Source organism: Tamandua tetradactyla, chromosome 7, assembly GCF_023851605.1.
Source record: "Tamandua tetradactyla isolate mTamTet1 chromosome 7, mTamTet1.pri, whole genome shotgun sequence".
In the NCBI taxonomy this organism is placed as follows: Eukaryota; Metazoa; Chordata; class Mammalia; order Pilosa; family Myrmecophagidae; genus Tamandua; species Tamandua tetradactyla.
Window position 1 is genome coordinate 29,269,388 of NC_135333.1, and position 13,883 is coordinate 29,283,270.

Below are 13,883 nucleotides of genomic sequence, written 5' to 3' on the forward strand. Positions count from 1 at the left end.
GAGGACAAAAAACAATTGACCTGTAGGGGTTGTCCTAGAAAATGGAACACACTCTACGGAGTCGCTAATAAGCAACCCCTAGGATAAAACTAATTTCAGTCCAACAGCGACAGCTTATCGGAATGGACAAACATACCATGCTAACCAATGTATAGCTGCTCCCCACTTTGTAAGACCTCCCTATGTAAAATAGAAACTTAATGTCAGCCAATCAGAACATTTTCTCACTTGCTTCCGTACTCACTTTGTTTAAGCTTCCCCTTTCCACTCCCTCCACACAGCTCCCTTCTACACTCTGAATGGCATGCTGCCCAACTCTTGAATCACTCAATAAAGCCATGAGATCCTAAATTGCACGAGAAGTTTTTCTTTTATCAAAAGCACATTGCAGTGCTAGCTTTGGCAGCACATACACTAAAATTAGAAGGATACAGAGAAGATTAGCATGGCGCCTGGGCAAGGATGCCTTGCAAACTCATGAAGTGTTCCATATATATATTTTTTAACTATATTGGATTTAATTTTTCACGTCAAGATTGGCCATTTAATTTGTCCAATTCTTCTTACACAAGTAATAAAACACATGCAAAACAAACAAAAGCACATTGCTGAATGCTTGCAATGTATGAGTCTATTGGGGTAAAATAAAATAAACAACTTATGTGTGTGTTTACATATATGCATAGAAATAAGTGTAGGTGCTTCAGTAAAAAAAATTACCTGACAAGAGTGTGTGCCAAGTAGTTAGAGAACAGGAGACACTGTCACTTTCCTTTACACCCTTTAAAAAGAAACAAACCAAAAATGTCAAGTTATGGATGATTTTTACTTCCGTGTGTACTATTTTCTATGATAAATGTGATGTATTTGTAATTAGTAGTCTTTTCTAAAACTATGTTTTAAATGAGCTGAATTGTATGATAATATAAGCACTGAAGACTGGATCAGGTAATTCCTTGGAGAGTGAAGTTTTGGACAATCTCCAGGCTTTCCGGGAAAGGAAAGATTCCGGGAGTGGCTCAGGACTCCCGCTCTCGCCGCCCAGCTTTCCTTCCCATCATCTGCTCGGCTTGGTGCTGCCACCTAGAGGTCGGCGGCGGACATCACCTCCACTGCTCTCGCAGGGGCATTCCCTCCAGCTGCAGGTTTCAGTTTTCATTTGTTTAAGCCCTTTGGTTTCAAGGACGATGGCGCTTCGTGGGAATTTCCAAGGTGAGGGCAAGACAAGGGGAGAAAGCAAGACAGAGTGGGACAGAGACTGCCTGCTTGTGCATCTGTGCACTCGGGGCCCAGTGCAAAGTGAAAACGCGGGTGCCCCATTCAGAAATCTTGAAGGATATTAAGGTGACAAAAGTACAGCGTTAAACCAAGCACAGGGCCTTTCTGGGGTGCTGTGTGACTGCACAAGTGGCACACCCTCGAAGCCATCCCTGCTTTCATTCTTGTAATTGGATGTGTGTGTGTTTGGCCATCCTCTTGCATAGGGGAATGTGTGTGTACGTGCAGTCATAGGTATATTTGTGTATATGCACCATGCTTACGTGCACACGTTTGTACAAGGATATATGTGTGCTTAGGTGATGCACGTGGGCATGGATAGGATATTTGTGCATGTTGGTGTTTACGTGTCTGTGAGAGCACAGATTTCTGTGTTTCAGGATCCAAGGGCCTCAAGTCAGACTCAGGCGCTTGAGCAGCGGCAAGTGAGTTGGCTTTCCCGAGGCTGCCTGCAGCAGCTGCCATTGGCTCCCCATACCCCTTCTCTCCTGACCCTTACAGGGCACTTGCCTACCTCCCAGCGCTGGCCCTGCCCTGACCTCCTTGGCCTGAGGGTGCTCTTAGGCTGCTGGAGCAGAGGCTCATGTCCCTGGGAGTTGCTCTTGCCCGAGGCCGCCCATGTAGGATAATGCTGAGGTGAGTGTTCTACACTGTTTTCCAAGTCCCTTGGGGGCTTCAGGTCCAGTTGCCCAAGCCATAACTTGTATAACAAGGCGCATTTTAGTGGCTTCCTTCCCACTCCCCTCCTACTTCCACGTGTGCACATGAATCCTTATTTTGGGGTCTGCTTCTGGGGTATCCCAAACTCTGAAACTACCTGGCAAGATACTCCCCAGCCACTGGGGCTCTGACAGCAGGGACCCTTCTTGAGGTTTTTTCTCTCTGTTCAACCAGCTGCCGAGGGACGAAAGCGACTAGCTAATGGCCAATATGTTTATCTGTCCCTGCAGGCCAAGCCTGGTACAAACTCCAAGGACAGAGAAACTCAGGGTCTGATTTCTGACCCTACAGAAGTCTTCCACCTCCCCTGTCAGTTTTGCTGCTTCCCCACTGAAAGGGCTCACCCCATCCCTCGCCCCTTCCTTAATTTCTTTCTTTTGTAGTGATTTCCAGGGTGCAAAGGTATGTGGGAAATAATTACACTAAATTGCATCTATCAAGTGCCACCTCTGCGTCACATTACTGCAGAGTGCTACATTTTGTGACCCCTTTAACCGTGACCGCTGCCCTGTGAGGAGGGGTCTCCGGCTGTGCCCAGAGGGAGATCAAGTAACTGGCCCAGGACCTGGGAGCTGGTCGGGGCTGAGCTGGCATCGGGAGGGACAGTCCTGAGACCCGAATCCTGGCTCTCCCGGCCTGAGCTGAGTCAGCAGAGGGCTCCGTGTGGAAAGCCGTGGGATCCAGGTTCTAATCCCCGTCTGCCTCTGACCTGCTCCAGGCCTTGACCGGTCTCTCCATTCTGGGCCTCGGCTGCCCCCTTTGTTAAGTAAGGGAGTGGGCGGGCAAGGGTGGCCTCTGAAGACCTCCCAGCCTCTGACCCAGAGCTCCTCTTTGGGGCACCGAGGCCTCCAGGTGCCAAGGTCCCAGACAATCTGCACATACAGTCCCAGAAAAGACTGCTCAAGCTATCTCTTCTTGCAAACATTGCCTGGCCGTCATCCAAATCTTTGTGTCTGCACTTTTTCTTCCCCCTTCACCTGGCTTTAAAAGATCTCTGGCATTACATTATCAGGAAGAACTTAAGCACAAGCAGTCTATACGAAAATCTCCCTGTGAACTTCCTCCTCTGGACTCTACACAAACAGGGTATGAGCCTCACCCCTACCCTCCCTAATTCCAGAGAACACCAGCATTTACACTTCCTCAGAGCTATGTAACCTTGTGGTCAAGGGTGTGGATTTCACAGACTGCCTGGTTTCAAATCCCAGCTCCACCGCTTACCAGCTGCAAGACCTCGGACAAATCACTGACCTTCTCTGTGCCTCAATCTCTGGATCTATAAAATGGAGACAACAGAATACCTCCCTGTCTTAGCTTCCCAGCTGCCAGAGCAAATACCATGCAACGGGTTGGCTTAAACAATGAGAATTTGTTGACTTATGACTTGAGGCTAGGAGAATTCCAAAATCAAAATGTCATCAAGGCGATGCTTTCTCCTCAAAGATGGCATGATCTTTGGTCCTTGCTTTTCTGTCACACGGCAATGCATGTGGTGGCCTCCCCTGGCTTTTGCCTTCTCTTTCCGGCGAGCCACTGACGTTCAGCCTCTAGCTTTTCTCTGTGACCTTGCCCTAAGGCCTTCAGTAATGGGATTAACACCCAGCTGTTATGTTAGAAATTTAACCTAGCAAGAGTTTACAAGGCTGGATCAAATTCTAATGGAATTGAGTTGGTTTCTTATCCTAAGTGTTTCCTCCCTTTTTACAACCTCTGTCCAGCCCCTCTTGGTTAAATAATGTATTCTCTGAGGCATGAAATTAAACAGACCTATGAAATAAATGATTTTAAAACAACCACAAAAAGACCCAGCCTGATTCAGCTGGGTTACACCCAAGCTGAAGTGACCTCTGAACAAGAGTTCAGAGCCACAGGCGTGGATTGTATTTAAGGACTTATTTTCCTGGGGTACAGATCTGCAACCCCCCACGTTCCCTCTCAGGGTCCTGTGACTGAGTTAAGGCATGTGGCGTGCCTTCTGAGTGTAGCTCTTATTCCTAATGTGGTCATCTCTGCTCCAAGTGTTGTGTCTGTGAAAAAATGCATCCCCCCTTCCCGCGGTGACTCAGCTTCTCTGCAGTGGACATCTGTGGGGAGTGGGAAGCTGTCCCTGTGGTGATGAGGTAAAGAGACTTAACAGAAAATACAACAAAGCCTGGGAAAATTCCATAATCATCACGGGTTAGGATGAGTGGACACCATGAGTCCCTGGGCTTGGGAAATTTCAATCACTCAGAATTCACTACACTGGCTTGAGGGCTTAGAGACCACCAGAGGTACAGTGCTGTGAGAACCAGCTGAGGGTGCATGAAAGAACTGTGGAACTCTGCTTCTCTTTTGCCCTCCAAGGGCCAGCAGTGGTGAATTTACTCTCCTTCCCCGCCCCCGAAGAATCTGAAATGTTCTGTCCCACCAAATCTATACTAGGACGCTGACTTGCTCCAGAGCTCCCAGCAACACTCCCCCTGTGCTGGTTCGAAAAGATGTATGTCCGCTAGAAAAGCCATGTTTTAATCTAAATCCCGTTTCATAAAGGCAGAATAATCCCTATTCGAAACTGTATGTTTGAAACTGTAATCAGATCATCTCCCTGGAGATGTGATTTAATCATGAGTGGTTGTTAAAATGGATTAGGTGACGACATGTCTCTACCCATTTGGGTGGGTCTTGATAGGTTTCTGGAGTCCTATAAAAGAGGAAACATTTTGGAGAATGAAGGAGATTTGGGGAGAGCAGAGAATGCTGCAAGATCACGAAACAGAGAGTCCACGAGCCAGCGACCTTTGGAGATGAAGAAGGAAAATGCCTCCCGGAGAGTTTCATGAAACAGGAAGCCAGGAGAAGAAGCTAGCAGATGATGCCATGCTCACCATGTGCCCTTGCAGCTGAGAGAGAAGCCCTGACTGCATTCGCCATGTGCCTTTCCAGATGAGAGAGAAATCCTGAACTTCATCGGCCTTCCTGAACCAAGGAATCTTTCCCTGGATGGATATCTTTGATTGGACATTTCTATAGACTTGTTTTAATTGGGACATTTTCTCAGCCTTAGAACTATAAACTAGCAATTCATTAAATTCCCCCTTTTAAAAGTCATTCCGTTTCTGGTATATTGCATCTCAGCAGCTAGCAAACTAGAACACCTCCCAAATTGCCTGTTATGGGGGACAGGGTTTCACAGCTCCTAGAGTCCCACCCTGGAAACCCCAGGCTGTTGAATTCCAGCTCCTGTGCTCACTTTCTCTCTCTCTTCCTCTCCTCTCTGGACCCTTTCACCCCCTTATATTAATCTCAGGTATGGCCTCCACTGTCACTCCTAGACGGGCAGCCTCTGAGCATAAGGACAACTCATCCTTCTCTACCCCATGGTGCCAAACATTCAGCACATAGTAGGTGCTCAGTAAACTCTCTAGCCCACTGGAAAGGAATTTTGAATAAGAGAAACCCAGGCTTGCTTCCTGGCCTTTACTTTGAGCAGATTACCTAACCCCTCTTGCTGGTAAACCAGGGAAGGTTGCAGAACTGGGGAGCGAGTGGAAGGTTGGGCTAGCTCTCACTCAGCCCCATCCATGCAGTGCCAGCCAAGAAACACAACCCCTTGAAGGCGTACCACCTTCTCTCATTATTAATCTACTTCCCAGGTGTGATGTCTGCAGAGTTGGCCAGAGAGAGGCACTGGTCAGACCCTGTGGCAGGCATGGTTCTCTGTGTGCCTTGATAATGGAAATGCTGGTTTGCTACTTCAGTCTATCTAAACGACCCCCCAGAACCAGGTTTCTATTTCTGGCCTGACTGCCCAGGCTTCTGAACCTACAATTTGAATAAACCCACTGTCAATCACAGCCTGTCACAGCCACTGGCATTTTGCTCTGGGCCCAACACGGTGGGGCCAATATATCAGCAAGAATTTCAAGTGATGCAGTAAATTTTAATAGTCAAGGTTTTGAGAAGTGTTGCACTAAAGAGCCTATTTATTTACTTATTTATTCATTCATTTACGGCATGGGCAGGCTCCAGGAATCGAACCCGGATCTCTGGCCTGGCAGGCGAGAATTCTGCCACTGAATCACCATTGCATGGTCCCTATTTAGTTTTATTGAAACCAGTATAACCCAATTCCACTTGACAATAGGACAATCTTTCACATAATTTCTGTTAACATGTCATAGTGTTCCTTGAAACATATTTGGGAGACCCAGGCCTGGGGGAAAGAAAAGAATAGCCATTTATGACAAGAGGACTGTGCATTATGTCAAGTACTTGACACCCATTTTCTCGGTCAGTCGTCCCAACCTGTGAGAGAGGCGTTAGTACCCTACTGTAGAAATGAGACGCAGATTCCAACAAGTGAGGTGGTCTTCCCAAGGACACAAGCCTAGCTATGAGACCATGATTCCTGGAGGGAGAACCAGGAAAGGATCTGCCTGCCACATGGTGCCATCTTTGGCTGTTTGGATTTGCAAAGTCGGCCACGCAGATGTTGGAGTAATCTTAGTTTCCTCATATATGGGGCTGCAGGGGAGGGGAGGAAAGGCATGGTCAGAAAAATGTAATTAAATGGTCTCTAGATCACACCCTGAGGCATGAGCATCTTGGACTTAGAATTTCTATACTTGGTCTGCAATTTGGAGACCCTGCCAAGGGGGCCAGTTGGGCTGGGATTGCCATGTGAGCTGGTCAGCTGCATCTCAGGTTAGAGTACCACAAATTGCTTTTACGGGTTTCTCCACAGGTGCCACCTGGAAATGACAAAAATAATGAAGATGATTCTGAATCTACATGGGTAAAGGAGACTGTGCATGGATTGACAGAATTCTACTACGAATTAGTACTATTTAAGATCTGGGATGCCAAAGTCGCTAAATGGATTCATGCTGCTGGAAATGCCACCAGTGGGATAAAGATCTTATTTCAGTCTAAAAAATCTATGCCTGTTTTATTTATTTTGCCAAAATGACAGCTTCTCTGTTGCATTCTCAGAAGGAGCAAAAGGTTCTCCAAACTATTCTGTGTTTAAAAGGCTCCTTTTAATGTGCTGAGATGGAATCTTTAACTGATTAAAAAGGCATAAAATGTGCTGCATTTGTTCTCATGCTGCACAATCTCAATCAGCTAAATCAGCTCCCAGATTGTGTTGCTTGGTCACACCTTCTAGCCTGTGAGTTCTCTTGTCGGAGGGCAGTTTAGAGCAGGCAGGTGTGTCTGGAAAGTGCTAAATTCAATGTAAGGCGAGGTTGGGTTTCTGGGCTACCCTTCCAGCCCACCTCCTTGGATTCAGAACCATGTCCGTGAGTTCTGTGGGTGCTTTGCAAAGGCTACATAAATGGCACATTTCATACTGTGTGACTCATTCCGCGGATTGTCACTTGCACCCACCATGACATATGGTGAGATCTTTCCATGCTGATAAATATAGAAATGGTTCATTACTTTCAGCTGCAGTATATCATGCCATTTGTCCTCCTGGTGACACTTTTAGGTTGTTTTACTATTACGAGCCATGATGCAATGAATATCTCTCTATGGGACTCCTTGTGTGTTTAAGAGTTTCTCTAGAACGTACAGGTGGAATTTCTAGGTTGTCAAGTGTAATTCCATTTATGCTAATACCTCCTTGCTACTTTTCAAAAAGGCTGTTCTACACTCGTAATTCACCAAGTGCATGAGTTCTTATTTCCCTCATTCTCACCTATAATTACACTTGAACTTTTGCCAATCTGACCAGTTTATTGTTTTAATTTGCCTCTTCCTAATCATTGGGAATATTGAGCATCTTTTTTCAAAGAGTGGAAGAGCCACTCTTCCTTGGGACTTCTTCAACCATTATCAAAACTTCATGTTCCAAATGAACTCTAAGCTCTGGAGGGAAGGGCTGGGTCTCACACCTGAGGCCATCACAGGGCACAGCCCCATCCAGGTATAGACTCTCTGACTACCTTTCCCACCTCACCTCTCTGCTCCTCCCTGGAGCCCTACACTCCTAGCTCCTGGAGCCACCTGCAGCTCCCCTGAGTTTTTGCTCACAGGGTACCCTCTCTCTGGAATGTTCGACCTTTTCCTGTCTACCTGAACGTACCTACTCATGTGGCCAGATAGCTCAAGAGCTACCTCTTCCATGAGGCCTTCCACGATGACCACTCCTCCATCCATCCCAGGTAGAGGTCACCACTTTCTCCTTTTTTTCCTTTCCTTCCAAAGGCCCAGTATGAACTCCCCACTGCACGTGCAAACCTTCTGAGCATCTATTTACTGATGTATGTTTGCCTGCCTACCCCACCCCCACCTCCAACTGTGGATGCCTTGAGGACTGGTGCTGCGTTTTGTTCATCTCTGCATTCTCAGTTCATCATTCAGGGCTGGGCATAGACAGGGTAGAGTCTCAATAATTGCTCGGATGGGTGGATGAGCCTCAAGGCCAACTTCTTCGACATCGTCCCTCTGCAGACCGTAAAGTCCTGGAGGACAAGGACTGGACTGAATTCATATCGCTGTACCCCACGGTGCTAATATGGCTGAGGGTTTGTGGTGCTCAGTCCATATTTGTAAACCCAGCAGTACAATTATTTCCCTCATTCTGCAGATTGTCGCCTGCACACATCATGGTCTAGTTGAAGGTTGCTTTGGTCAGAAATTCCTGGGTTTAAATCCCAGTTTTTTATTAACGTAGTCTTGGGCAATCTACTTGGCTTCGGGAACTAAGAATATCAGTATCACATTCATAAAAAAGATGATAATAGCATTTAGGACTATTCAAAGAATGAAAGGAGGCTGTGGGTGTGGAGCATTTGGCACATAATTGGCCTTATAATAATTTCCGGCTCAGCGCAGAGCTACAGTCTGTTTTAGCCACAATACTCATTTAGCCACGAGCTCACTTTTTTCGGTTGCCGCATGGTGATGAACATATAGCGGCGGTTCCATGAATATGAAGCCTGCCTTGGCTGGCACCCAGATCAGAGCCTGGCAAAAAAACAGCTGCTCAGTAAAGGGGCTGAGCTGAACTCAGTCCCTTGCACATAGTAAATACTCAACAGATATGAAATCAAGTCAAAATCACCTCTCTACCTTATATTCTGATCCAATCCTTGAAGAAGTCATTCTCTTTTTATGGAAGAAGGAGCCATTGAGGGAGAGGCAGAGAGATTTCTCCCCCTTCTCCTGGCAGCCAGCTGCTGCTGATTTTTCCAAAACATGACCATCCCTGTGGGACACTGTCATCTGGGTGGCTCCCCACGAGCCTTTCCTGCTTGCAGTAGCTTTGTGCAGTCTCTTCCCATAATGAGCCTGGGTTTGACCACATGTCCTTTCGGCCACAGGGACAGTGGCAAGGTAGTGCAGAGACGGACAAGCACTTGCACACCGAGTTTCATCCCCTTGGAAAACTTCCTTTTGGAACTCAGTCCCCATATACCATGAAGAAGCCCAAGCAGGGCACAAGCAGAGGCCACATAAAAAGAAGGTCATGCCCAGCCAGCTCCCAGCTGTGTCACCAGGCATGTCAGAGCAGCAGCAGCTTCATGGCAGGTGCCACATGGGGCAGAAAGGAGCCAGACCTGCGTGGTCTGCCCGAATCGCACAGTTGTAAGCAAATGAGTGATGGCTGTTGTTTTAAGTCGCTAGGCTGTGGGGTAGTTTGGAGCACAGTGATAAATACCCAGTTATCACCCATGAGCAGAGCATGTTCTGAGAGCAGAAGTCAGTGATCTGGGGTGGGGTTTGCTCCCGGCCTGGAGACCCACTGGGTAAAAGACTTCAGGATCGCTGATCTGGGACCTCTTCTCTGAGGGACTCTATCCCTTAGGGCCCTGCATCGCTTTACTAAGTGCTGTCAGAAAGCAATATACCAGAAATGGGATAGCTTTTATAAAGGGAATTTACTAAGTTACAAGTTTACAGCTCTAAGGCTATAAAAATGTCCAAACTAAGGCATCCAGAAAAAGAAACTTTGACTCAAGAAAGGCTGATGGGTCCAGAACACCTCTGTCAGCTGGGAAGGCACGTGGCTGGCATCTGCTGGGGTCTTTGGCTTCTGGTTTCAAACAGTTTTCAGCTTCTGATGCTGATGGTTTCCTCTCTTAAGTGTTTGTGGGCCTTCGCTTAGCTTTTCTGGAGCACAACTCTGAGTTCTGGCTTGCTTCGCATCTCATGGGAAGGCACATGGTGATGTGTGCTGAGCTCTGTATCTTCAAATGTCCATTTCTGGGTGGCTGCTGTCTCTGTCAGCACTCCAAGCAACTCCAAATGTCTGCATCTCTGTCAGCTCTCTAGTAACTATTCTCCAAGCGTCTCTATCAGTTCTGAAGCAACTGCCTCCTGGGGGTTCTGCATTCCCAAATGTCTGTATCTGCAACTTAGTTCTCTACCAAATGTTTCCTCCTTAAAGGACTCCGGTAAACTAATCAAAGCCCATCTTGAATGGGCGGAGTCATGTCTCCATCTAGTCACACCAACTGGGAGTGTCCCATCTCCATGGAAGTAATCCATTTGAAGTTTCCACCCCACAATATTCAGTCAGGATTAAAAGAAATGTGGCTGTCCCTACAAGATTGGATCAGGAAAAAGAACATGGCTTTTCTGGGGTACATAACAGCTTCAAACTGGCACAGTCCCCAAGTTCCTTCTTTGTTTTTCAGATATCCTGACAGGTCATGATGCCTTGGGCTGTCAAAACAATGAGATGTCCAGGCTCACATAACATGAAGTCTGAAGGGGAACAACATCAGGCAGGTGGAAGGAGCAGCTTAGGGAGGTCACGGAGAACCCAGACTGTGTGGCTCCCCACAATGTCAGCTACTTCAAAGGCAGATCCTCAGATCTTAGGGTGTCTGCCGGGAGCAGTCTGGGCTCCACGGTTCTTCATTCACATGCAGCAGGGGAGAGGGATGCTTCCCACTCTCCCAGAAAACAAAACAATTTCCCAGAAGGCTCCACATGCCCACTTATTTCCTGTGTCTTATTGGCCCAAATTGAGTCACATGCCCATTCCCGAATCCATCTGCATGGGGAGGGGGAGTTGGATTACCTTGAGACCAATCAAATCTGCCCCTGGATCAGAGGAAGTCGGTGTAGTCAATTCTTCTTACATCCAAGGGTTCATGAGGAAGGAAGAGATGTCTAGAAATTGGGATTCTGCGAGGGAGGGCATTCAGGGTAGGGAACGGCAGTGGCTGCTGCAGGGCCCCTCCCTTGTGGGAGGGGAAGCACTCTGGGCTGGTGACAGGGTCCCACTCTGCTCTCATTCTCTCTCTTGGGATTGGAGGGGAAGGGATGTGTGTGTGTGTGTGTGTGTGTGTGTGAGTGAGTGTGAGTGTGTGTGTGGTGGGGGAGGTCTGCGGGAGAGTTTGGGTCCTCAGGACTCCTACCGCCCCTTTCAGTTGGCCTCTCCAGCACCATACTTTGACCCCCATTCAACATGAAGAGATAACACCAAGCAGAGTAAAAGGGTTCAGGTTTCTGCCTTTATTGTTAGCACTTTCTCTGAGAGGAGGGCCCCCTTTGGTGTCATATCTAGTACTTTGAACCCCTGGATTTCTTTTCTCCAAGTTTCTCCTCCAATGCTTTCTGCAAGTTCATGTTTATAGCATTTTTCTGGTGCCACCGACCTACAGAGAGAGGAGAAACAGCCACACCTCACTCAGAGTGCCTCGGAGGTGCCCAGGCCCCAGCGGTGACCCGTGCCTTTTCCAGGTCCACCCTAAGGCTCCATTTCTTGCTCTGGATTCTCTCTTGGACCTTGGAGCCGCCCCACCCTGCCTGTGTTGGGGAGTGACCACCTCCCATCTCCACCGGCTTCCCACCTACCCAGATCATCCGTCTTCCTGCCGTGCCAGTGTTCTATGTCCCTCACTGACCTCTCGATCACTTCTGGGGTGTAGGAGGCCTTCATAAGGCTAATTGTCTCCTCAGGAGCCCCTGTAGAAACTCACAGAGAAATCCCAAGATGCCCCAAGTCAATGGAGGTCGGATACTCTCTGCTTTATACTTGAATATCAATTTCCCCTATGGACAGTGGATTGTAGGACAAAAGAAGAAACATAGTCAATAATAAGGCAGGTCCAGGCTCAAACCTAGCTTGTCATTTATGGGAAGTGGCCTCAGACCTCTCTGAGCTTCAGTTTCTTCACCTACAGAGAGGAATAAAATTTTCCTGTGAGTTTAGGAAGATTAAATTATTGGACATTTTTTGAAAAATTTGATATGTGGAAATTAATTAATACATGTATTTTCAAAGTTCACTACATATTGATGAAAGGGTCAATTCATCAAGAAGATATAACAATTATAAATATATGTACCTAACTTTTTTATTTCATTTAGATGAAATGGACAAATTACTAGAAATACACAAACTACCTATACTGACTCGAGAAGAAATAGAAGACAACAGATCAATAACAAGTAGATTGGATCAGTAATCAAAAACTCCCAATGAAGAAAAAGTCCAGGCCCTAAACAGTCAGAGCATTAACACCAGTCTTGCTCCAACTTTTCCTAAAAAAAATTGAAGAAGAGGGAGCACTTCCTAACTCATTTTATGAGATCAATAGCACCCTAACACCAAAACCAGGTAAAGATAGGAACAGAGAAAATTACAGACCAATATCCCTTTTGAATATGGATGTAAAAATCCTGAACAAAATACTAGCCAACCAAATCCAACAGCACATTAAAAGGATGGACTCCATAAATAAGTGGGATGTATCCCAGGAATGAAAAGTGGTTCAACTAAAGAAAATCAGTTCATATAATATATAACATTAATAAAAGGGGAAAAAATACATGATCATCTCAATTTATAAGGAAAGGCGCCTGACAAAGCCCTTCTTCAGAAAGAGCACTCAGAAGACTATAGGAACTGAAGGAAACTTCCTCAACATGATAAAAGGCGTATATGAGAAACCCACAGCCAACATCACATTCAATCGGAGAGACTGCAAGCCTCCCACTAAGATGAGTAACAACGCCAGGATGCCCACTTTCATCAACACTATTCATTATTGTGCTGGAAGTTCTAGCCAGAGCAACCATGTAGGAAATAAAAGTCATCCAAATTGGAAAGGAAGAAGTAAAACTTTCCCATTCAGAGATGACATGATCTTATATATAGAAAATCCCAAAGAATCTACAAGAAGACTACTAGAGTTAATAAATTCAGTGAAGTGGCAGGTACAAGATCAACATACAAAAATCAGGGGTGTTTTATATACCAGCAATAAGTGGTCTAAAAAGGACATCAAGAAAACAATTTCATTTACAACAGTAAATAAAATATCAAATATCTAGGAATAAATGTAACCAAGAATGTAAAGGACTCATACATGGAAAACTAAAAAAAAAAAAAAAAAAAAAAAGCAAAAAGAAATTAGAGGAAACAAATACATGGATAGACATTCCATGTTCATGGATTGGATGACTAAATATTAAGATGTCAGGCAGTGCAATGGTGGCTCAGTGCCAGAATTCTCACCTGCCATGCTGAAGACCCGGGTTCAATTCCCGGTGACTGCCCATGCAAAAATGAAAAAAGTACAGTTAAATATTAAGATGTCAGTACTATGCAAAGTGATTTACATATTCAACATAACCCCATTTAACTGTCTTCTTCACAAAAATGGAAAATTCAATCATCAAATTCAAGTGGAAGTGAGCGGGGCCTCAAAAAGCAGAAACCATCCTAAAAAGAAGAACAAAATTGGAGGAATCACATTTCCTGATTTCAAAACTTACTACAAAGCTACAGTAATCTAAACAGTGTGGTACAAGCACAAAGACAGATATATGGACCAATGGAATAGAATTGGAAAATAAACGCTCACTTCTATGGCCATAAATTTTTGACAAGGATGTGAAGGTCACTCAATAAGGAAAGAATAGTCTCTTCAACAAATAGC

At 45.9% G+C, this 13,883-nt stretch overlaps 1 protein-coding gene and 1 non-coding gene across 5 annotated transcripts in view; one reads left to right on the forward strand and one right to left on the reverse strand.

The window, feature by feature from the left end:
• The first annotated feature begins 390 nt into the window (after positions 1-390).
• On the forward strand, positions 391-497 carry LOC143642988 (U6 spliceosomal RNA). Its single transcript, XR_013156045.1, has one exon. It is a non-coding gene; the product is annotated as a U6 spliceosomal RNA (small nuclear RNA).
• A 10,933-nt stretch (positions 498-11,430) lies between these two features.
• Positions 11,431-13,883, reverse strand: part of CIMIP4 (ciliary microtubule inner protein 4) — a 31,529-nt gene continuing 29,076 nt past the window's right edge. For 3 of the 4 annotated variants that reach the window (XM_077168721.1, XM_077168720.1, XM_077168722.1), the window contains exons 6-7: positions 11,794-11,913; positions 11,431-11,594 (exon numbers count right to left, since the gene is read on the reverse strand). In XM_077168721.1, the coding sequence (XP_077024836.1) occupies positions 11,500-11,594; positions 11,794-11,913 (215 nt within the window). In that variant the 3' untranslated portion in view covers positions 11,431-11,499. The remainder of the gene's footprint in view (positions 11,595-11,793; positions 11,914-13,883) is intronic. The other variant, XM_077168723.1, reaches the window with a different exon arrangement.